Source organism: Anser cygnoides, chromosome 1 (assembly GCF_040182565.1).
Source record: "Anser cygnoides isolate HZ-2024a breed goose chromosome 1, Taihu_goose_T2T_genome, whole genome shotgun sequence".
Lineage (NCBI taxonomy): Eukaryota > Metazoa > Chordata > Aves > Anseriformes > Anatidae > Anser > Anser cygnoides.
In genome coordinates, this window is record NC_089873.1 from 7,932,080 (window position 1) to 7,956,158 (window position 24,079).

The following is a 24,079-nucleotide window of genomic DNA, read 5'->3' on the forward strand; positions in this document are numbered from 1 at the left end:
GAGCCTGGGCCTTCCTTCACCTGGCACACAATAAAAAGATGGGGTCTGTAAAAGCCACTTCAGCATATGCTTTAGGTTTAAAACTTCATGTAAGATCTGTAAAAGCTGCTTTAACATACAGTTTAGGTTTAAAGCTTGGTGTGAGAGTTTTATTATTAGTAGGGAGAGTCTTGCTATACTTTCTTGATGGGGGTTAATTTTCCGTATAGCTGCTGCTTTTGTGGGTTTGTTTCTGTGGAGGAGTCCTGAAGAGTGTGGGAGGGAGAGAGTGTCTTGGGGGGGGGGGGGGGGGGGAGAAGTGTACCTTAAAGCAGGGTGAAAAACGCTTTATTCCTAATTTTTTAACGTAGTCAGAGAACCTTGAACCCTTGCCCTCACCCCCACCCCCTAACCCTCTCCTTTCTCCCTTCACACCCCCCAAAAAACGTGACGGGGGGTGTGGGGGGGAGAACGGGGCCGCCTCTGAGGCGCCGCCATGGCCCCGCCCCGTGCTGCACGGAGTGTGGGGGGGGGGGGAGGGCGGAGCATGGCGGGCCCCAACCCGCGCCTGGCGCCTGCGGCCCCCTCCAAGATGGAGGGCTGGCCAGGAGGTGAGGCCGCCGGACACCGAGCCCCTCGCTTCCCCTCCGCCTCGCTGAGGGGTGAGGAGGAGGAGGAGGAGGAAGGTTCCGGGCTGAGGGAACCGCCGCCGAGCCCTCCCACCCCCTCCCGTAGCAGGAGCGTTGCAGCCGGGCTCGGCGGTGTGGTGGTGGTGGGGGGGGGGGGGGGGGTTGGGGAGGTTTTTTTTGGGGTCGTGGGAGGGAGGCTGGAGGTTGGAGGCCTCGCCAGCGGCCGAGGAGGGCTGAGCACGGTGCTGTGGGGGGGGGGGGGGGGGGTGCCTGAGGTAAATGTGAGGGAGAGGGGTTGGGGCTGCTGTAGGGGGGCTGGGGGAAAGGCAGCCGCCCCCCTTCCCTCCCCTTTTTCCTCCTCATCCTCTTCATCCTCCTCATTCTCCTCATCCTCCTCTTCCTCCCCCAGCCCCTCACCGACTTCCCGAACTTCCCTTCCCCCCCCCCCCTTGCCCCTTCAGCCCCCAGCAGCCTCCCTCCAGCCCTGCGATCCTTCTGGAAGAGCCTCGGGGCCGTGACTCCGTCGGTCACCGTGGTCCCGTCACAGGGGCCGGGCTCCCCTCCGCGCCCCTCACGAGCTGCAGGGCTGCGGCGGTCCCCTCGGAGGTCCCGTTGAAGAAGGGAGGCTCGCTCGGAGCTGTGCCTCTCGTTACGGGATGCTTTCGCCGTAGGGAAACGCTCTCCCTTGGTCTTAAGGCGCTTTCTGCCCCTGGAAGGGTGTTGCGGCAGCGCCTGCCCTCCAGAGCGTTGGTTGTTCCGTGTAAGTATGCGGCCAGGCACGCCGAGCCGAGGTTCAGGGAGGGAATCGTCGCCGTGCTTCTGCTCTGAGCCTTAGGGTGAAGTTGGAGAGACGCCGTAGGTGTGCGAGAGGCTGCTGGCACAGGTGGTACCGCGGGGACTTTGGGTTGAGGCACGTGGAGTGCATAACGGTTTCAACTCAGCCGAGACATTAAATAGGATTCTTTACCGATTTTCTTATTGTAGCCTGGTATGTGCCATGTCTAGCTTCACTTGAGACCCTCCAAGAATTATGTAGGAAGGAAAATCTCAGATGTAAATCCATTGGAATCACCAACAGGAGTCTAAAGAGTTATGAGGTGGAATATTTGTGTGACTACAAGGTAGAAGAGGTAAGAGAAACACAGACCGATTTGATCACTCTTTCAGCTGAAATTTGGAAGCGAGACAAAGGTAGTTTTGTTCATAATATAAAGAAACAGGCTGCAAGTACAAAGCTGTTGATGACATCACATGAAATATCTTTTAAACTTTGAACTGTAAACAGAAAGCGGTGTAGTTACCTCTTTCAGTATGTTGAAGGAAGTTTTCTTCTGGAATTACGGAGATTTTGGAATACAGAATGCTTCACCTTTGCATATCTAGAAGCAAAACCCTGATGCTTTTAGGTTGTAGCTTGGTACGTATTACGATGCTTCTTTATTTGCAGGTTAACTTTGTTTTTCTCTCGAATGTTGTAGTCTGTCTGATGAAGAGTTAGGGCCATGTGCTGCCACTGGATTCCTACGGCTTGTTCTTGCCAGTGAAATTCAGTATCAGGATTTGGCCTTGTTACATTTACTACGGCTATTTGGCCCTTTTAAAATACATGCAAAGCGCGTGCTTCTCGACTGTAAATACAATATTAAGTGTTTTAAACGGATTGCTTCTTTAGGAGCATGGTTGATACAGGGCAGATAGAGTTTTTTAGACATTTGCTTGGTAAGTTTAGGATTTTATTTTTTTGTTCTGTATGTGATATGACTATATTCTGCTCGTGCATACGAGTTATACAACTAGATAGTTTAATTTGCTTAACTGCTTTAAGAAACTAGCCTCTTCCTGGTTTAAGATTAGTGACCTGAGTGCTTCACAGCTGTGTATTTCTTTGCCCTTAGAGGAGGTACGTGGAGTATCCAAAGTTGTGCTCTAAGCTAACTTGCCAACAGCAAACTTGATTTTTCCCTTTCTCCCCAGTTCTAATTGTTTTGGGGACATCAAGACCTTCTGTACTGTGTGGCATTTCTTAACTGCGGAACTCTGGATTTCAGTAAACAGACGCGCGGCTAAATCTGTATCTGTTTCTGTATTTCAAGGGCACGGAATACTATCTTGTGAAATGGAAAGGATGGCCAGAGTCTTCAAATACTTGGGAGCCTCAGAAAAATCTGAACTGTCCGTTGCTTCTTCAAAACTTTCTTAGTGACAAGAACGAATACTTATCTCGAGTGAAAGAAGGCAAAGCACTGAAAGTGAGAAACCATGTTAAAGCCTTGAAACCTGCGGTCGCAGATTACATTGTGAGGAAGGCTAAGCAAAGAATAGCTCTGCGGAGATGGAAAGAAGAACTCAACAGGAAAAAGAATCATAGAGGAATGATTCTCGTAGAAAACACTGTGGATCTCGAAGGTCCTCCTTTAGACTTCTACTACATTAACGAGTATAAACCTGCTCCGGGAATAAATGTAATCAATGGAATAACGACTGGCTGTGAATGCTCAGACTGCCCTGCTGAGAAGTGCTGTCCAAAGGAGGCTGGCTTTATTTTGGCTTATAATAAAAGAAAGAAGCTGAAAATCCAGCCTGGCTTGCCCATCTATGAATGCAACTCATTTTGTAGGTGCGGTCCCAACTGCCCGAATAGGATAGTACAGAAGGGCACGCAGTATTCTCTTTGCATCTTCCGAACTAACAATGGACGAGGCTGGGGAGTAAAAACCCTCCAGAAAATTAAAACCAACAGTTTCGTGATGGAGTATGTCGGAGAGGTATGTATTTATCTCATATGGATTGATCATTTACTGTGAAGGAGGAGGAAATAGGAGAAAATCTTGATGAGCTTTCTCTTGGTTTTAACGCTTCCTGGCTTTTGCTGTGTAACAGAGAAGTCTGCTTTTGGGCAGGGGAGTACACTGACTAGACATTCAAGCTGGCAGTGAAATTAGGTTTTCCAATATGTTCTCCATTCCAGAGCAATTGTAAAAGGCTGAATGCGAGGAGAACACTCATCCTTTGTGTCGTTACAGAATTCCTGGAGATTTGTGCCCTAGCAGTATTTCTAAAGATGAGTCCTTTTCTTTCCTGGCAGTCACATTCCTCATTCTTCCCTTATCTTTATTGTAGTTTTTGCTGTTCCCCAGGCACAGTTGTTACCAAACTCCCCACCCAGTCTCGGTCCCTTTTCTGTTTTGTCTGGATAATCTGTCTCATGCTGTTCCAAAGCAGAACTTTAATGTTGCGAAGTGCAGACCTGGAGTTACTCTCGAGATTTTGTGTTGCCTTGTGTTACCTCTTTCAGCCTCTGTTCTGCTTCAGGGATCTTTACACCAGTAGCTCCTGGCAGCCTCTCTGATCCACTCTGGTGTGCTTCTGCCACGTATCTGCCTTGCTAATAAGATGATTCAAAATAATTCTGTCCCCACTTAAAAATGTTTGTGGTCTTCATTGTATTTATTCTTGCCCCGAATCTGCTAACTTGTCAGGTTCATAGCCTATTAATAAAACCTCGTAAACTTACAGGAGACTGTTGTGAGTGCAGAATTCTGTTGCTGAAAGCAAAGAGTACGTTTATCCTCTCATGTGAATCTGGTGATTCCCTACTGTTCTCAAATTTGTTTTCAAAATTTGTTTTGTTCTCAAATTTGGTCTGTCAGAAAAATTTGAGGTTTTTTGTCCAATTCTGTTACTTTTTTTATCTGTCCTGCTGCCAAATTGTGATATATATTTATATTTTTTTTTTTGCTGATGGTGCACAACAGAATACATTCAAAGTAACAGGCTGCAGGTGAAGTTTTTAAAGCTTAACTTCATAAATTCAGCTTTGCAAAGTGGTGTGGAGACCTAAGTTATTGTGAAACCAGGAATTCCACAGAGGCGACAGCATCTTTCATTACAGCCAAAAGTCACAGGAAGAGTTTTAAAGACTGGTAACTGTCGTTCCAAATTTTACGTGCAGTTAAAAAAAGGCTTTGTGGGTCTAATGAAAGAATAGTATGTTTAGAAACTCCAAGTAGGAACGGTTTATTTGGCTTCATCAAAACACTTAATGCAGGCGATGATTTTTTCTTTTCCTGAGACAAAGTAGTGCACCGGCCGTAGACAAGTTACACCAGACAGCAAACGTGGTGTTTTTCCTAAGCAAAGTTTTCCTGACTTGATTGTGATGTTTGTTTTAATTCAGTAATAGTTAATAATATGATGCAGGTTTCTTTTTTCTCTCTCTTTAGGTGATTACAAGTGAGGAAGCAGAGAGACGAGGCCAGCTCTATGACAACCAGGGCAATACGTACTTGTTTGATTTGGACTATGACTCAGACGAATTTACAGTGGATGCGGCTCGCTATGGAAATGTGTCCCACTTTGTGAATCACAGCGTAAGGCCTTGTTTTATATCCCAGCTGCTGACAGAATCACCCCAGTCGTGCCAGAAATGCTCTCCTGCTGCGAATATTTTAATGTCATATTCACCGTTTTTCTGAAGTAGCGTGTTTTATTCCAACACAGTCCAGTCACATAGCAGAATATAATAAATAGAGTGCCATACTGAGCCTTGCTCAGAGTGAGGCTGCCTGCGCAAATCCGGCAACGTGAGGCTGCATCAGGTGGACGGCTGGTAGTTCTAGGGGAGTCACTGCACTACCAAAATAGGGTTTGTTTGGTTTTCAAGTAACGAAGAGGCGTAACACACGAGAAACACTTGATCAAGTCAGTGAGGAGTTGAAGACGACGGAGCTGCTGCATTATTTTGTAGCAGGGCAGGGTAGGAGAGGGTGCGTCAAATATCCTTCAAACATTAGTGGATGACGAAAAAAATTGCTGTTTTCTTTGGCATTTCTCTTGTGTAGATAGATACCTTTTCCCCTTCTTAGGATCAAATCTAAATTTGCCAGAGAACCTGAAAGTACATTTTCCGTAGGAAACTTTTGTTGTGTTTTATTTCCTATCCAATTCAAGTACCTACAACACAAAGGCTGAGCTGCATCTGTAAAGGAATTACGTGTTTTTAGTTCAGGAATGATGTATTTCTGAACGGTGCGGTGTTTACGAGGTCTGCGGTCACTGTTGTACAAATAAAGTAAACTCGTCTTCAGGTCGGTGAGCTGATGACATCATTTGTGTGTCATGCAGGCTTGTTAGGGAGGAGGATGAAGAAGAGTTTTAGAATTGCAATTGCTCACTTGTGGAAATGGCAATAAATTATTCCTGCACTTGAGTGCGGAGTTAAAAGTCTAACTTCAGTTCTGCTTTTGTAACGTGAGTTATATTTTACCGTGGAATAGCAGAAAAGCACGCGTATGGTTTAACAAACTGTCTTAGAGACTGCTTAAACTTAATCTAGAAAACCTGAAAAAGTGGTTTATAGTTCCTGCCTGGTTTATTTGACACACGCACTCCTCCTCACCTGTAGCAGATAGCTCAAAAGCCAAGCAGGTTAGCAATTAGAAATAAAAAAAATACCTATAGTATGAGAATGTTATTTCTGTTTTTTTTTCTGACCTGGAAGCAACATTCACGCTCATTATTCTATGTTTAGGTTTATGTGGCTTGAAATGCTAGGTTGTTCTTCTCTTCTCAGCTTTAATTATTTTTGTGGGTTTAGTAAGTAAATCTTAACCCCGAATGTAGGTTAAATTGTTCTGTTTGCCATCTTTTTTCATTGCCATGTTTTGAAGGTACCTTTTTTTTAAGTAGGCTGTTAGATATTCCTGTAGTCCCTGCACTGTGCAAAGGTTATCTTCTTGAAAGAGCTCTACTCTGAATGTTCTCCTTTAATGCTATTTCAAAACTGGAACTTGTTGATTTCAGAAGATAACTTCATTTAGGACTCCTGTCACTGAGAGAAGAGCCATTCCCTCCACTTCCTTTCAGTGAAACTTGCGTTGTTTTTTTTTTTACCAGAAACTACGTTATTTTTTTTCTTTACAGTGTGATCCAAATCTCCAAGTCTTCAACGTGTTCATCGACAACCTCGACCTGCGTCTTCCTCGAATAGCACTGTTTTCCACGAGAACCATCAAGGCTGGAGAAGAGCTCACCTTCGACTACCAGATGAAAGGTCTGCAGATTTCAAACCTGTTCTCGGGGGAGGTACGGGGCACTGGCTAACTTTGTTGCAGGCTGACTGATACCGGCATTTTAGGTGCTCAGAGCAGGGGCTTGTGGCTGGAACCTCTGACAAGGCAGCTTATTTCAAAGATTTGTTGCAGGGGTGCTCAATATAATGGTCAGGGTAAAGAAATGTGTTTGGATACCTTTAAAAAATTATTTTCTTTATTCAAAGTGGCATTTCAGGTACTTTTTGAGGAAACTCCTTGCAAGCACCTGCTAGTGGCAGCCAAGAAGCCAGTTATAACAGCTGAGTGTGGTCTGAGGTGTGTCACTGTGTTGTGGTGCCTGCAGACATCAGCTGTGGATGTAGGTCCTGTGCTGCAGATGTTTAGGAAGAAGGAAAGTCCAAAAATTGAGTGTTCTTTGCTGGGCTGGATGCAGGGATTGTTACTGACTTAAGGAAACACAGTTCTTGGTAAAATATTACTAGCTCTTTGATAATTGATTTTTCCATTTGGGAATTCTTCGCCGCTCTCTTCCCCCCGGTACATTCTAAAACTTTTTAGTCTGTCTGGCGTTCGTGTTCTGTGTGTTAAGCTTTGTTTGCCTGCAAACCACTAAGCCACAACAGAAGTGTTGTTAGCCCAGCTATTTACATCCCAAAGAAGTGTATTTATGCTCCAGAGCTGCGCCTCATTCTTGCAGAAGCTCTCTTTCAGAACTGACAAATTTATCTTACTTAAATAAATCTCTTTTTAAAACTCCATTTTTTGTGGCGTGTGTGACAGTCCCCGTTTGTTTTGTTGTGGTTTTTTTTTTTGGTGTGTCTGACACTCACATTGAAGGCCCGTTGCAGTCTCAGCTGACTGGGATGAACAGCTCGGGTTTGTTGAGCCTTGGATTCTGCTGCTACGTACGCTGTGTTGTGTAGTTGTAGTGGGGGTGTCAGGAGAACGCAGCATAGCTTCACGCACGATTCTTTCAAGACCTGGGGTGGTAGGAGACTTTTTGAAGCCATTTGCCTGCCTTGCATACCTAGCGTGGTTTCGGTCTTTCTTTTAAAATTTTCTGACTTGTGTTTGTCTGTGCCGCAGGTTCGATAGATCTGACTTCAGACTCTGCAGACGGTCTCAGCCCCTCCAGAAAGAGGATCAGAACAGTGTGTAAATGTGGAGCTGTGTGTTGCAGAGGTTATCTCAACTGAGTTTGGGTATCCAACGTCACAAATACTTTGTTCTCTTCTAAAAGTGTTTTAAGAAGACTCTTCTTTCACACATATATTATTCTTACAGCTAATGTAAACGAATACAATGAAAAGAAGGTGTTCTGTTTGTAGCTGAAATGGCATTGGCCAAAGAAAGCGATCTAGTGTTTCAGGCTGAAACTGATATCAGAGGTTAAAGTTTGATTTCTATAGCACTGTTCTGTAGGAGGGAGAAAGGTGTATGGTAAGAAAACTCTTTAAAATGTACCTTGATTTGGATATTGAGTGTGAGCTTACAAAGTGTAGGCATTTTAGGAGCTGATTTCAGTGGGATGAAGTCGTGTTGCATATCTTCTGTACCTTGAAAAGTCTGGAGACACCCAATTCGAGTCCTGAATCATAGCGGACAGTTTCTTTGCTTTTTTTCCGTTGGTGGTGTTGAACAAAAGAAAGGCTTGGAGAGATTCGCAATAACATTTCTTGCCCCACGGGGAAGGAGGGCCGTCGGAGCGTGGCTAGATGAGCGTTCACAGGAGCGCAGACTGCAAAACGTCCGCTGAACTCCACGCAAGTCATCGGTATTAGCAGAGTCCAGATGTAAGGTCAGGTCTCGAACAGTTTTAGCTGATGTCACGTTACTTAGAAGTTTTACAGATAGAACTTTTCCACTTGTTAGGTTCTGACTTTCAGTTAAGATTCTAGGGGGGATCTGCAGTTCTGCACAGAATTTGTAAATACTGCACTGTTACCAGTAACGTACGCTGTTCTGTTCCTGCTGCAGAGAGCTGGCAGTCATTGCTGAAACAAATTACTGGCTACGGTTTGGAAATAGATAATGAAGAGGGAAAGCAGCCCATTGTCTAGCAAAGCTGATGCATTCTGGAGATGGTTACCTGTTAGGTGCAGCAATAGCCTGGGAATTGATTCGTGTTAGCAGTTGGTTCTGATTAAGTTTTTACATACTGTGACTTTTTTTACCTAGTGACAGATTTTTAAGAGACTAGGCCTATTTTTTCTTGTTTCAAAAATGTTAACTTCAGTGAAGTTAGACTAGGGATGAGCTACCCATTTGCTGTAGATGTTTGTAAGATGTTCTTGAATGTAAAGGCTGGGAAACACACAGTTCTTCAGCTGCTTGAATCTTTTTTTTTTTTTTTTGATTATCTTCAAGTTGACTTGATCTGTTCATAATGTATGCTAACTTTTGCTTGGCTTCAAAACACTGAAGAGCAGTTGAGTTAGGTTATGAGTGAAGTTCCAGCCAAGGTCCCGGGATGATCAAAGGGCTTTATTCTCACGGATAAAACGCTTGTAAAGCTTGCATATTGCTTACAAACGGCGTAAATGTCGGTAGGGTCAGGCAGAATTATGTTGCTCCATAACTGGATGCGAGCTATGTATCATAGGTCAGCTAGTTACCTTTATAAGGTGCACTGCTGTTGGCTCAGGTGAATGAAGTCAAGTACCCAGCATATATCAGTTTACCTAATTAGTTAGAAAATGCCTTAAACTTCACGTTAATTCCTAGCACTCCAAGAAGAGTGTTTCAAAGGATAATACAGGTTGGTTGTTGATGAAGAAGCACAGTTGCATTGGCACTGAACATCCGGCTCTTTGGCGGAAAGTGACATTTTTATACGCTACGACAGCAAAATCAGTTTGACGGTTGGGGTGAAGAGCATAGGCCACCGAAAGTGCTCCGTTTTGTAGTCTACAATACAGAGATCCGCGTTGCAATCAATGTTTTATATTGTTTAATGGAGAAAGTTTGCTTAGATTTCAGAGTACCTGACATTTACCAGGCTCACCTGTATTCACACACCTGAATAAACACTGAATCCAGCCAATTTTTAAAATGCCATTTCTCTCACATTTTTTTCATTTCGGTGGAATGTGGAGCTTTAGTGTTACCGAACTCTAGATGATCCTTGATCGTCTGGAGTTGTGCTTTCCCTTGCATGTAGCCCAGGTCAGCAGTGCGTTCCGCGTGGATGGAATCTGCCACCTCCAGCTGCTCAACCTGCTGCCATCCGCAGCCTTTCCTGTCGGTGCAGGAGCGGCGGCGGCAAGAAGTAGATTCCTTACCAAATCAGTTCCTCTGGCCTCTCCTGTGCAAGGTGACAGGACGGTCCGACACCCTTTTTGGCTGTGTTTATGCCCAGTTCGATTTAAAGAATCACAAGTAAATGCATTTTGAAAGCTAAAGTCTTACTAGTTGTACTTGAGTTCAGTGTCTGCCTTTTTCCCAAGGCAGTGTGTGTTATCACCAGCATTTGAAATAACACTGTTGTTCTCCAAGGATGTGTATGTTACCTCTTGTGCGACAAATAAAGGACCTTTAACTTATATCCTGGGAGGTAACAGTAGTTTGTATTTATTTGAAGTTATTAGTCCCTGGATCCTGTTCCTAGTTTAGAAGTTCAAACAGTGTTTATATTTACATATTCAGTGCATTTGGGATTGCAGTTGGTGAATTAGCGTAATGTTACACTGCGTCACTTTTAAAACTTGCCGTTCTTACGAGTTCAGGGGGAAAATTGCCAAATGAGAGGAGAAGAAACTTACTTTCAATTTCTTAAGGAGCCTAAACCAGCCTAGCCTCTGCCTTTGTTTTGCTTTGTGGCCTGGTAGCACCGTCAAGGCCACTAGGTCAGTTGCGTACATGCACTTAAAGAGTCCGGTAACCTGTGCTCTATCCTCTAGCTTTTTGTTTTTTTTTTTGTTTTGGAGGTAGCAGAACTAATGCTGCAAGATCATCTGTAAGAAAGCTATTGTCTATTTATTTAATCTCAAAGTTAAGTCAATCCTTTGGTTATTTCTAATGTATGTTTTAGGACTGTGTACGTTAGAATATGCAGTTTGTAAGCTCAGGAACATTTTCTTTTCATAATGTGTGATCTCTAGTATTGCTCTCTTCCTATAGTTTTTGATAAAAATAAATTAAATTTAGTTTTTCTCTCGTTGTTGTCATTCTTGAAAGAAAAAAAACAAAAGTTACCCTCTCAGAATTAGCTGGAACAGAACAGTTTGCTTTAAAGCTGCCCCCTCTTAATTCCCAGCTTTTAGCAGTGAAAGGACTGTAGCTGAGCACTCCGGAGGAAGTCATGTGTTTCCTTTTCAGTTTATGGCTGAGGGGAGCTGGTCTAAATTTGCAATATTGACTTGCCTAAAGCAGATGGGGTTCCTGTGTACTTAAGCACCCTGGAAATGTATTCTACTGTTAAGGGAACAAGCCAACAGACAAGAGTCTGCTCTGTATGACTATATTCACAGAGGTAGGTAGGTACAACAGCAGTTTGGTTCCCTTTAACCTTGCTAAAAAGCAAAATAAAAATCTGTGCTTGGAATATGCGTTAACAAATCCCAGGAGCAGTGGAAAAACACACGGATTTGAATAACCTTCAAGTCATACACAGATGATAGCAAATTTTTGTGTTTTTTTTCTCTGCCACTGTTCCCAGTAGCAGAATGCTGGCTGGTTTAACGTTCATTGTTCACTAAAAACAGCAGAAAATTTGATGTACACAAAAGGGAGAGCTGTCATAATGGAAGTCTTCTTAATTCTTTGGGCTTAAGAGCTCATAGAACACTCAGATAACTTCTGTTGTTTAGGCATTTCTTCCTAGACATTGAAATTTAAGAACCTGAAGCCGCATTTCCGTTGTAAAAGCTAAGAATTTTGGCAAGAAGTTAGTTACGATAGCAAACATGCATGGAGAATTTGTCTTGCTTTAAAAAAAGAGATCTGAACATGACTGAGTTCAGTAATGTCAATGAGATGGTGGAGAGGAGGTAAAATTTGGTAATAAAAGAGCCTCGAGTAGCAGAGGTAACAGGTTGGCTTCTGCTGCTGTGACGTAGCTTCCAAAGCAAGCTCCTGCAGGTGGCTTTGGAACCAAACGCGGGGCGTTTTATTTTTAGGTAGCTCTGAAAAACGGAGAATGAACCAAAGCAGAGGAACTGACGACAAGTGGGTTGTAGTGAGTTAGATTTAAACCATAGGCAGTGGTGTTTAGTACCCGCTCGCTTTAAAGAGAGAGCGGTTTGATTTAAAGAAGTGACCAAACAAAAATAAAAGGCAGCCAAAACTTTGCTCGGTCAGTCTCTGCTCAGTTCTGCAGTCCTTTAAAATGACTGCCGTGCGAACTCGGGATTTCCTAAAGCCGTAGTGCAGCCCTTCACATTATTTGCGTGGCCGTCCCCAGAAGATGCCACATTCTCCCCCCCACCCCAGTTAAAAATGTAGTATTGTATTAAAACCTGAGATCACGTGCATAAAAGGCAAACTCTTAGAGCTCATGATAAAAGTAAACACTAAATTTCATTTAGTGTCCCATCCTTAAATTGGTCTGTTCTATCTATCTACCTACTTACAGCCCTGCAAAATGAACTTTAGGAGGTAGAAGGCTTTTACAGTCCCCTCTGGAAGTACTTTCTTAAAATACTTCGTGGAAGGAACAACAGAAGTTACAGGGGCTGCAGAATGATATTTATGATGGTAATACTGAAAAATTGTATAAATTAGCTTACGTGCAAGTAGTAATTGGCACTAAAGAGAAAAATAATTAGGGGCTTAAAGAAGAATGTCCCTATTCTCATGACATAATCCGTTCTACCTGTCTTCAGGAGAGTTTTCTCACTATGCTTTCACCTGCTGCTAGCTTCTTATACAGGCAGTACAGCTTGTCTGGCTGAGGTAACTCGGCATCAGGGGTCAAGGGAATTTCAAAGTCCGAGGAGCTCTGGGAGTCCCTCTTCAGTTCCAGATCGGGAGCCCTAGAAGTGTCACGCGTTTCCACCAGCACCTCCTGAACATGAGCAGTGCCAGCTTCTGCTTCTCTCTCCGAGTCTTTGCTTTTCAAGTCACAGATGACATCAGAGGCACACGAGCTGTTCTGACCCGGTGCCTTCCAGCTGCTGTTGTCAGCTTGACTCTCCTTGGCAGCCTCATGTGGCACAGGAACCGTCCTGCCCCCGGCTCTGCTGAAGCAGCTGAAGTCAGCGGCGTTCCTCTCCTGGGAGGTGATGAGCACCGTGTCCATCTGGCTGTCCCAGCCCTGGCTGCCCTGCTCCGATATGTGCGTCGACTGAGAGGAGTTCTGGGAGGAGATGTGGGTGGAGTCGCTCACCCCATCCGAATCGCTGAAGAGTGACTGGGACCCACCAGCACCTGCTGAGGACAGGAAGTTGTCCTCGTTTTCAGAGCTTTCATCCAGCCTGTCACACTTAAAAAACGCATCCCAGCACGGGACGTCAGCTTTAGGCTCCTGCTGGTCGCCAGGTACGCCATTGGAATTTGCCGTAGAAGTGGCATCTGACTCCTGGGGAAGAACTTGAGCTGTACTTTTTTCAGAATCTTCTTTGTCATCTTCTTCATCGTCGTCGTCGTCATCATCATTTGACTCCTCGCAGTCCATGAAGTCCACCTGGACGGAGGTATAAGTTAGGGGTGCTTTGTAGCTGTCCGTGCTCTCGTTCGTGTTTCCTTCAGCATTTTCAGGCTGCGTTGTTTTGGAGGGCCTGCTCTCTTCTCTCTGCTGCTTGGAAATCTTAGGCCTTGCAGAGCTGAGTTCTGTATCAAAGAGATCATCTTCATCTGTCAAGAGAACAATTAACAAGATTTTAGCAGAGATTTGAACTTTTTTTTTTTGAGAGCGAGCAAAGTTTCCACAAAAATAAAACATTTAATAAAGAGAAGAAAAAGTTCTTTAACCCACTTGGAGGCTTAGCAGGACATCAGTGACATGTTTGCCCTGCCTCGCAGAGCACCTTACAAGCTACTGTAGTTAATTTTACTGTTTTGGTTTGGCATTACTCAATCAGCACGTTAGTGGATTCTGTCAGGGCCTTCTTTGTTCATCGGAGGCCTTAATTTCTAGCGTTCTACTGCAACTGTCACTACACTGGTAAAGAGGCTCCTATACAGCGACTCTCAGAGCCAGTAATTATTTGCCAGGTCAGACACTTAAAAAAAAAAAGGCAAAAAATAAATCAGATACCGGTTAAAGAAAGTGGGATGCACATTAGCAAAATTCTTTCTGCTCATTAGCACTTACAAACAGCACTGTTGCTGTGTTTGTTAGACTGAGGAGACATTTAATGACAGCAGTAAGGGGGCTGCAGAGGTGTCAAACAACTGAAGTTACTGAAGAAGCTCGTGTAACTGCTTCCATGCTTTGAATAAAGGTTGACCCAAACAGCAAGCAGTTAGAAGCTGCCAGCAGGTGTCCCTGCCACTGGCCTCCACATGCACGCTGCAGACCTGATGGAGCCCTCATGGACACTGGTCTAGATTCGTGTGCTCAGCCCCGTCCTGTTTTGCCGCGACTACATCAGCCTTGCATGCTTGGCACTTCAGAAACAGCTGAAAAGAACGCAGCAGGCCTGCAGTTCTCCCCTGGTTCAGTGGCTTTCCAGAGTCTACACAGAGCACCCATTGCTGAAGCAACCGTCATAAATTAAAAAAGATACCAGGTGCTAAGCAGCCAGGTGCCGAAGATAACGAAGAGAAGCAATTCCTCTGAAATACCTCACTGTTCCTCCACAGCACAGGACGTGATACAGGTAGAGTCAGAAAACGGCTTTGTTAGGGATGGCGTAGGACTGTGGAATGGAACCCTTCTAGAACATACAGGGCTTCTAAGAACATTTTAAGATCACAAGCAAGCACACTTAACTACCACTCTCCCGAAAACTAAGTTCACTTAATTTACGTTTCTCCTTTCTAACTGTATTTCTCTTGCTTTCTACACAAACTAGTGAATGCCATGGCTTTTGGCACCTCTGTTTTGTCTTAGGCTTTCCTTTAAGGATGGAACCACCAGCAGCATTTTTTACCTGTATCAGATAAATCTCTTTTGTGGACTCTCTTCAGTGTTCCTAGGGGCTTGTACCTGGGTTCCGCATTTCTCCTGTACGATCTGCATAGCGGCTGCAATCTGAGGTGAATGAAGAAAAATCAACATTTAGAACTTGGCAGCTATTTTCAGGCACAAAAGTAAATATTTTGACACTGCTTCATGCCTTTCACAGGCGCTGCGGCAAAAGCGTTAAAGCAAATGCAGCAATAGCTAGGGAAAATGTTAATACTTTGGTGAGCTTAGGCAGCTTAAAGGGAGAAAATCTGTCATTTCCAGGTATTTACCTTAAAACGTACATCATTTGGAAACTTATCTTTTAGCCCCTTGCTTAGAGAAGGAAAGATGACAGGGTTCAAAATCTGCCTGCAGGTTTATTCAGTTATTGTAAAGTGTCTCCTTTCCTATTAAGGAAGAAAACAAAAAGGAGCAAAGAAACAAGTCCTCATTTTGTTCAGACTGAGTGCCACCACGACTCCTGTACTCCATAAAAGCACTTGCTACGCTGCCAGCATCTTTAGGAGCACGGGAGTACAGGTCTGCGTGATACCGTACATTCGTGCCTGCACAAAGACTAGGAGTTCAAGTGCCCAAAGAAATTAATTCTCTTTATAAGAAACTTCCCAGAAACAGCACTGACAAGTAGAAATAGGTGAAGGATGACGTGAGGTGAATGCACGCAGGTGCCACCCAAATCCAACGATCAGAAAAGCCTCTCTACATAGCTCTCACTAGTGTGTGGAATGCAAACTCTTGGACTCTGCAGCACCTATTAGCGTTCAGGAAGAAGTTTGCAGGACTGAATGTGGCAGGGAGGAAATTGAATTATCGGAAGAGTAAAGTAGAAGTCATTGGCCTGCTCGAGAGGCTGGGATTCAGGAGAGTTGTCCTTAGAACAGGGACCAGGTGACCTCCTTTCACCAGCTGCCACTTACAGTTCCATAACTTTGTCTTCTGTCCCACCCACCGGCAGCACGTTGGGGTACACATTCACCGGAGAGATGTAACGCAAGAAATCCTTAATCTAAATTGAAGAAGAGAAGCAGTTTAACTTGCACCAACAACAGTTTTGCATCATAAGCCAAACACTAAGCGTAACAAAACCCCGGGTCTGAAAGTTTCTTGAAAATTGCGTCCAAACGTGTGAGCATCTCACTCCAGCTGAGGTTCTACCAGTACTGATCACTGAACACAGCTACGTGATTGCAGATTGCACTCCCACCTACGCAGACCAGCACAACCCAACTATTTTCGCATGTCCAAGTCTGTTACTCACAACATACCACCCGGCACACTCTGCCAGCAGAGCTGCCATGCTTTATGTACTACTGAGCACCTCTATCCAGAGGTTATTCCGAACTCTAGGAAGATGGTCCTCTTCTACAAGACAGAGGAAATTCAAATAATTACTGTGATCTTCAAAACAGGACCTCCTTCCTAGAGCTCGGAATAATCTCCATTTTGTACACGCAAGGCTTTGTGACAGGTTGATCGGTGGCACGAATCCAGTTTCAGTTCAGCTTCTTACGAGAGAAGTACCTGAAAAACTGGATCGTCATATTAAATGAAGGCATGTGATTCGAGAGAGGATGCTGCCAGGACCGATTTCATGTTAGCCTTTAGCAAAGAAAGAGGAGTAACAGTGGCAGCTACGATGGGAGAAAATTTCTGCTTGAATGTGTGGACAGGGGAAAGAAGTCAAAGCTGCCCAAAACTGCGCCACAGCAGACAACCAACGTACTGAAAACCCCAAACGCCAAGCTTTAAGCACACCACAATTACAGAATAATCAAAACAGTTGTAGTGGTGACCTGTGCTTCAAGCAGAGAAAACAAAAATGGGCTTGTAATCCTGCCCTACCTTAACACGTTCTTCTGCAGTTATATTAAAACATTACTAGTTTGGGGATATCCCTGTCTCCAACATCCAGAACTTCCTATCTCCTTATGTAGTGTTTTGTGGTTTTTTTTGTTTGTTAATTTTGACAAGTCACATCATCCACTCCAGAATAATTAGTGTCTACTTAGTACTACAAGTATACAAACCTCACTGAATGAAGAGTGGAAAGAGAAACAAGCTCTGTAGGTACTCTCCCCAGTCCTAAAAAAAAAAAAAAAAAAAAAAAAAAAACAGGAGGCATATAAATTAGGCAGCTGGTTTTCACGCTCAGTCATCAGGCAAGCATAACTTGCTCTTAAACAGCCCATTTTAAGGTTCAGTTTTACAAACCTCAGGCAGGACACACACCTGAAACAGGTTTTGGCACGGCCCAAACGCTCACCTCACAATTACACTGGTTTTCTTGATCCTTTCTCCAAACCACATAGTGGAGGGTTTGATGCTAATTATGCGCAAGGGAGTTCCGTTTTGGCAAGTCATTCCGCAGGGCAGCCTGTTCCCTCGAAAGCAGTCATCATCCTGCCAAACGCAACACAAAAATTAAGTGCAATCCTGGCTTTTTCCCCCCCCAGAAATTAAGCAACGCGGTATCCGGCCAGACCATATTCTCATCTCACTTCCAGCTCCTTTGAACACTATCTCTTTGCTGTTGCCTCTTGCTTCCAGAGCTGAGGAAGCAAATCAGAGACCAGCGCCCCACTGTGCCACCTCCAGTTCTACCTGCACTCCTCCTAGGCCCAGCCTTCAGCTTCAGACATCCTGCAAAGGGAAGGCCAGCAATTACAAGCACCCAGCGCGTGGCTGCAGGGGGCATCACACGAGCTGGTTTTGATGTACCTGAAGGGATGATAACACCTGACTGATTTAACCCGCTGTTCATCTTACCTCATTTAACAATTTCTAAGTTTCAAATACAATTAAACCGTGTCTAGTATCAGATAATAGCTTTTCTAAAAACACGCCTTAACCCACCAGCTGGAGTTTTCATTCTCCTCTGCATTAAGCAACCAGTTGGCCCCAGCCTGCTGGGGAACAACAGCACGAGAACAACTGCAACCAGTCGCTCGCAGAGAGGTTAGCGGAGGCTTTCCAAAATGATACACACCCGAGGATGTCGACAGGCATGAATCTGTGTGTGCCGGTCTGTAGTAACATGGTAGAGGATTTCTGGCATGTTTCTGAACATATCAAGCTTGTTCACGTGCACCTAAAAAAAGGCAGAGTTAACTCTTGGTTAGCTTAATGAATTTGCCAAACTGCAGCCAGAGCAACTGTACAGGTGTGGTTCTGCTCTCAAAAAAAGCTGGTAGGGTTTTAAAGAATTACTGGTATGGAAGCATTACCTTGATTCCAAGTTCCTCACTGAGGTTAATGAATAAATATTCGTAACCATAAGCAGCTTTGCAATTCAGCCACACAATGTGATAGCGACTCAGCGAGGTCCAGCTTCGCGCTAACTCTAAGATCCCATTTAGACACTCCTCCTGAAAAGTTCAGAAAATATTGCGATTCGTCTTTGAAGGCACTCCCAAAGCGCCGTGCTTTGATAGGCAAATGCCGAAAATGCCGTTTTGCATTTTCAGGATTTACCTAAAGAAGGGCTGGTTAAGTAATTAGTGGCTTTTGGACCTCTTCTCTCACGGCTTATTTAGACTTACCCTGCTTGGTATATGATAAAATTTGGGATCGCAAAACGTGGTGTCCAAATACACGCTCTGAATGTCCTTTACTCTAAAAGAGGAATGTGATATTGTGAGCAATGCATCACATAAGATGTATCGCTTCCTCTCTTCAAAAGGAGGCAATACAAGCTTGTCTTACTGCGGTATATTTAATACACAATATAAAAAATGATGGGAAAAAAAGATGACATTCACAAATTGTCCGCGCCTGTATGATTTTTTGTTCTTTCCAAACCCCACGGATAGCCAAAGACTTTACAGAAGCTGAATGAAAATGTGGATTGTTTTTCTCATACCTGGTCCCTGAATGCAAAAGCTCCATTCTGGCTGCTTCTCCTTTCGCAAGCCTGAAATCCCCCGTGTACAGCACGGTGCCATTTTCACCTTGAAACAAAAACCTGCAAACAGAAACACTCCAGTCAAACTCAACAATATAAAGCATTAACTGCCAGCTGCCAGTTTCTTTTGCTTAGAGAAGTCTGTGTGACTAAAACATGACATAATAGAAACACTGGGCTCAATTTTGTCCTAGACTAATTTCAAATAAACCCAGTGATTCAGACTCAACACATCTGGGACATGCCCTGTGCATGGGCTGGTCAGAGCCCACAAAGGACAAAAGCCTTACAGATTCTGTAAGGGAAGCCCAGCTGTCTCCTGCACCCAAAGGAGTTTTTAGGCATCTGTACCAGGAAGTTGGGCAACTTGTTTTTAGCATCTAGTAAGCACGGGATTTATTTTTAACCACAGTTTTGTGCACCATTTTTAAGTGCAGTTGCAGTCCAGAAAGTTATTATTCAAGGCGCAGGAAAAAGTACCCTGTGGTAACAAGTAACTTCTGCACGGACAAAAAAGCCCTGTACGATCTGGGTTCTAACGCTGAAGGTGGTGGACCCTGCGACTACAGAGCTATAATCAAGTAAGAATTTTAAATTCAGGAGCTCTTTCCAGTTAGGAAAGGAAGAAAAATAAAGAGACACAGCCACAGTATTTATTGAGACTCCGTAGGACTAATTTGCCAGCAGAGACGTTTAGAGTACTGGAAGGACGTACATGACCGATCCTGGGCAGTGACCAGCTGGTAGAAGCGTCACCTCTATATCTTCTTTCTGGAAGAGAGGGGTCGGCGTTATTTTCACGCTGCAGTGAGTACTGCTGGTACCTTCACTGACACGGTGAAAGCAACACATTGCTCTTCACAGGCAACGCAGCACTTGGCACTACTTTTGAATAAAGAGAAAGCGCGTCTCTTCACATTGCAACAAGCCCTGAGCAGCAACGACCATCCTGTCACACCAGAAGAGATGATGGACGGTAAGGTGCTCGTGAGAGCCAGTCAGCCAGGAGACAGCCCTGCTTCCTTGCTTCCTGGTAAAAAAAACATCTTGGAAAAAAACCTTGGGATGCTCTACGAGACCTGTAAGTCCTGCACTTACACACAAGGTGAAAAATCACAACGGGAGTAGGTGAGCTGGAGATCACTAATACGGTGGAAAGAAGTCACCAAAAAATCCCTCTGATAATAAGAACAAAGAGGAGAAGAATTCATGTGGCTATGCATGTTGGAGAGAAAAGGAACACCAGATGTTAACAATAGCGTGTCCACTTTTGACGTCACAGGTAAGATCTGCTTCTCTGCTCACACAAACATTGTTACTGGCCATTAAAAACATAGGAATCGTTTTTGTAACTTACCTCACCAGAAGTTTCATCTACTAAAGAAATCTGAGTTGGAGTTTCAACTTCCAGTGCAACCTGTAGCAAAACAAGTAAATGCATCAGATGACTTACTGAACATCTTGGTTCATGTTTAGGGCTAAGAATTCACTTCGCAGACATCTTTAGCATGCACTGTGGCTAATTCTGAGCCTGTAAAATTGTCCTCACTTCCTTCTAGTGAATCATGGGTTTCCATTCCCAGTGGGAAAAAAAAAATGATGTCAAAAAATGACCTGGAGATATCCCAGTGTCTGTATGCTTACAAAAAGTACAATCTGTTGGCCTGTTTAACAGCAACAGCACAGTTTTCTCTGGCTGGATCATCTGCCTTGGTTTTGTGTAACTGTAACGTTCGAGACATCCCAGTCCCAGCGCATCCAGACTCGCAAGACACCACATCCCCATTCCAGATTTCTGAGCGGTTCCAAGAGATCCGCTCAGCTGGTACTCACACCGAGCTCATAAAGTTTGGCTTCTCTACAATAAACCACAATGCTAACCGAACAGACAGCTACCAAACTCCTGGCTTGCTCCAAAACTTGCATACGCACATCGAAATGCAATTTATACTAAGAATTCAAGCCATCAGCGAGAGTTGTCTTTTTAAATACCAGTATTAATTTTATCACCTGCAATTTCTTTCTGAAGCTGAGTAAACTCACACGGTTGCTCTTAATCCTGGATGCTCAATGTTTCTCAGTAAAGCTCAAATTTCCTACTGCAGTGAAAAAATTGTCAAGTTTTAGATCTAAACTGCCTGATGAATTCTTCACTGACAGCCACAGTTTGCTTCACGAGCACACATGACAATGTCCCCAGCAGAGCTCTCCGCCGATCTTCAGTAGTTTAAATTTTGGAGCCAGCAGCAGATTCAGAAAGCCTCTCATGTCACGTGTACAAATAAAGGTCAGGCTGTAAATCATAAAAACATTTGTCTGGAAGCTGACGTCGTGATTGCTTCTTCAGTCTGAACATCAAATCAAACGGCTACGGGATGCTCAGAGTCCTTCGTGCAGAGCCCAGAATCACGTTCACTCCCCCAGAATGATTAAATCCTTCAGTCACTCAAGGCTTTGTATAAAGGTAGTCACGTTCTCCTCAGCCTCACAATTAAAGTAGGACTCGTACAGAAGTCCCCTACTTCTTTTTCCTCCTACCCAGACCCAGCTCCTAGGTAAGAAACTCGTAAGAGTTTCTCTGAATATGGAGCTTAACACCCACAATCATAAAAACTATTTAAGGCAACTCTGAGCCGTAACTGCCCCAAGGAAAGAAGTTTCAGCTTGCCTGAAGTTCCTGAGCTGTCATTTGACTAGAAGGCTCTCCTGTCCTTGCTCGGGGGACACAAAATCCTTACGCTGTGTGATGACGTACGTACACACAGTAAGGTGTGAAAGGAATCACGCTCAGTTGCAAAGCCTGCATCTGCAAAGGGAAGGAAATAACTAACTACATCCATCTAACTACAGGTAAGCCACATCTACAAATGACAACTGACCACTTGAAGGTTGGCTCCAAACAAATGAAACCAGGTAATTCGGTTCCTCGGCGATTTTATGTCACTACAACACTTCCCTGCTAGAGATAATTCATCTTCTGAAAAGGAGAAGGAAGATAATGTAACTAAAAGATTATACCCCAAATAATACAAGACTTTAAGCGAAGCAAGAGAGATGTAGATGAAGGACAGGAGAAAAGAGACATGAGTGAGGTAAGGAAAGGAGGGAGCAGTACAAACCATCAGAACAGCTGCAGAGATGAAAGACATTTAAAGCTGAAGTTGAGAGAAAAGGATCAATTTTGTGGAGAGAAAAATAAAATTGAGCAGCAAACAATAAACCAATCCGACATAGCAGGCAACAAGGAAAGTTCCTACTGATGTAGGAACTTAAGAACTGAAATACTGTATCAAAACCAATATTTAGAAACTTCGAGGAGGGGAAGCTTCCTCTTCCCTGGAGCCATCGCTTGGAAACTATTAATTCAAAAAATAAAGAATAAAAAAATACTCACAATGTGATTCTCCCAGAACTTGTATTTCCAGTTAGTCAGCAACAATTCCTTAGTTACCGGTGAGCAATATAATTTAACATTCAGGCTGAAAGGAGACAAGAAAGAAGCGTGTTTTTTTAAGTAATATAATGACGTATTAGTACCTCACACCAAGTACACCATAACACGAGTGGCAGCTCCCTCTTTCACCCAAAAAAACCTGTAGAACAGCAAGCCTGCAGGAGCTGTTCTGCCCCAGCCTGACATGGGGCCAAGACAAGTTGCTCCACCTTGCAGGGCTTTTCTTCAGCACAGCAGACCCAAAGTCTTACCCATGTGTGCCCACGGATGCGCATTTTTGGTACGTGGCCACGTGTACGTACATCTTCGCTCGTTTCCATACCCACCAAGGTCTGATCCAGACAAGTATGGTCTCCCCGAGACTTGGGGCAGCTAGCATGCAGCAGAACAGCTTCCTACAAAGCTCTGGCTTTTGCACGGTGCACAGATAGACCTGATGAGCGAAGAGATTACCTGCGCACATTTGAGGAGATGCAACACCTACTCTAATAAACGTAACAGTGTCTGGGAACGTGCCAAGGAACTGAAACTCGATTATCTGCAGGTTCAGATGTTAGACTGCTTTCAAGCCCACTGCTGGTCCATGCCAACTACCTTGTCCATGGATTTCATGGCTTCAGGAGACAGATAATCCCACAGAACAGGCAGTCTGCGTGAAGGCAACTGCTTCAAAACCCAAGAATTTAAGTCCTTCTCCATACAAGGACATTTATTAAAGCACTGCTCAGCTCCTTGTCCAAATGGAGCAGTCAGAGCTCAAGAGGACCGTGCTGTTACCATCAGCACCACTCGGATTCCTGCTGCCCTTCCCAAGTGACGGAGCTCTCTGTAGTTTGCACTATTGAGTTTTTGGGGCACAGACCTCAGTGGGAGTCAAGCCACCTCCAGTCACAGGTGATCCTCGGTTGGAAACTGACTCAAAACCCTTCACACTTTAGCTTTTGGGAGTCGGAGAAAGAAATATGGGAAAACCTGAAGTCGTGCGAGGTGCATGTTTTCAGAACAGTGCTTCAGGTTCAAGGAAGCATTGGGATCCAGTGCTGTGCCCCTTCGGAGCCCTCCCCTGGTGGTAAACGGGCTGCAGACGTTAAGCTGCCTAGTTCTGTGTGGCGTAACCCTGAGGACAACAGCATCTAGTGCGTAAAGCATTGACGTTAGTGCTTAAACCACTCATGTTCCACACGTTTTGGTTAAACCGTCAATGTTTTGGCCAAAACACACACGAAGTTACGGATTGAAGAAGAGAAGGTCCAAAAAATTAGAAGACCTCCTCCAGCAAAGCAGCACAGCAAGAGCCAGACACCGCTGCATGCCTCAAACGTTATTTTTCCCTTGAAAAATAGAAAATTTCTCACAGGCCCTGAACCTTCCTGTCAATAATAATAATAATAATAATAATAATTGTCGCTGCACTTCTTTCCAGCCACCGCCCCTCAGAAAGCCCTGAGGGGGCTCTTCCCCTCACACCGTACCTGCTCTCCAGCCTCCTCCTCAGAGCGGACGCCCTCAGCCCCTTCATATGATCTGCAAGGAAACATGGCGGTCACAGGGGGCCGCCACAGGGACGGGCGGGAGTCGCCATGGAGACGGGCGGGAGGCGGGAAAGGGGCCTCCACAGAGACGGGCGGGAGGCGGGAGTTGCCATGGAGACGGGAGGGAAGGGAGGGGGGAGCGTCGCCATGGAGACGGGCGGGAGGCGGGAAAAGGGGTCGCCATGGAGACGGGCGGGAAGGGAGGGGGGGGAGCGCCGTCGCCATGGCCACGGTCGCGGCGGGGGCGCGGCGCTCACCCTTGTGGCAGTGCGACAGGAAGTAGGCGCGCGCCCGCAGGTTGTCGCGGTCGAAGCGGTCGATGGACAGCGCCGGGTACTCGCGCAGCCGGCCCCCGAACCGGCTCATGGCGGCCTCTTCCTCTTCCGCCTTCTTCCAGTTAGTCCCGCCTCCCTCCCAGCGCGTTCGGCCAATGGGAAAGCTGCTCCCGCCTCCCTCCGCG

At 44.9% G+C, this 24,079-nt stretch overlaps 2 protein-coding genes across 9 annotated transcripts; one reads left to right on the forward strand and one right to left on the reverse strand.

The window, feature by feature from the left end:
• Positions 1-466: 466 nt before the first annotated feature.
• SUV39H2 (SUV39H2 histone lysine methyltransferase) lies at positions 467-10,811 on the forward strand. 3 transcript variants are annotated; one of them, XM_066980110.1, is made up of 6 exons: positions 467-590; positions 1,593-1,738; positions 2,702-3,373; positions 4,832-4,978; positions 6,531-6,660; positions 7,748-10,811. In XM_066980110.1, exons 1-6 carry the CDS (start codon positions 476-478, stop codon positions 7,855-7,857), a joined length of 1,320 nt encoding a protein of 439 aa, XP_066836211.1. In that variant the 5' UTR covers positions 467-475; the 3' UTR covers positions 7,858-10,811. The 3 variants fall into 3 exon arrangements, with proteins under 3 accessions (XP_066836211.1, XP_066836231.1, XP_047918553.2); XM_066980130.1 differs by having other exon boundaries at positions 527-641; XM_048062596.2 differs by lacking the exons at positions 467-590; positions 1,593-1,738 and adding an exon at positions 1,749-2,025.
• On the reverse strand, positions 10,216-24,034 carry DCLRE1C (DNA cross-link repair 1C). 6 transcript variants are annotated; one of them, XM_066979925.1, is made up of 15 exons: positions 23,560-23,612; positions 22,028-22,112; positions 21,302-21,439; positions 20,677-20,926; positions 19,991-20,050; positions 19,349-19,404; positions 18,592-18,693; positions 18,272-18,344; positions 17,957-18,097; positions 17,719-17,820; positions 16,996-17,132; positions 16,760-16,814; positions 15,650-15,738; positions 14,695-14,795; positions 10,216-13,453 (listed from the first exon to the last, which is right to left on the reverse strand). In XM_066979925.1, coding segments are annotated over exons 6-15 (1,776 nt in total). In that variant the 5' UTR covers positions 19,351-19,404; positions 19,991-20,050; positions 20,677-20,926; positions 21,302-21,439; positions 22,028-22,112; positions 23,560-23,612; the 3' UTR covers positions 10,216-12,479. The 6 variants fall into 6 exon arrangements, with proteins under 6 accessions (XP_066836026.1, XP_066836001.1, XP_047918551.2 ...); XM_066979900.1 differs by having other exon boundaries at positions 20,644-20,926; XM_048062594.2 differs by lacking the exon at positions 20,677-20,926 and adding an exon at positions 21,513-21,610 and having other exon boundaries at positions 23,560-23,577.
• Between the last annotated feature and the right edge of the window lie 45 nt (positions 24,035-24,079).

Bases quoted from the DNA above. Each gene is read 5' to 3' on its own strand.
- SUV39H2 (XM_066980110.1), top strand. From the start codon at position 476: ATGGCCCCGCCCCGTGCTGCACGGAGTGTGGGGGGGGGGGGAGGGCGG. The intron at 3,374-4,831 runs GTATGTATTTAT...CTCTCTCTTTAG, and splicing joins TGATGGAGTATGTCGGAGAG to GTGATTACAAGTGAGGAAGC. The intron at 4,979-6,530 runs GTAAGGCCTTGT...TTTTCTTTACAG, and splicing joins CCCACTTTGTGAATCACAGC to TGTGATCCAAATCTCCAAGT.
- DCLRE1C (XM_066979762.1), bottom strand. From the start codon at position 23,985: ATGAGCCGGTTCGGGGGCCGGCTGCGCGAGTACCCGGCGCTGTCCATC. The intron at 22,113-23,559 runs GTACGGTGTGAG...GTCTCCTTTCAG, and splicing joins AGGAGGAGGCTGGAGAGCAG to CCTGAATGTTAAATTATATT. The intron at 18,098-18,271 runs GTAAGTCTAAAT...TGAACTTTTCAG, and splicing joins TTTATCATATACCAAGCAGG to GAGGAGTGTCTAAATGGGAT.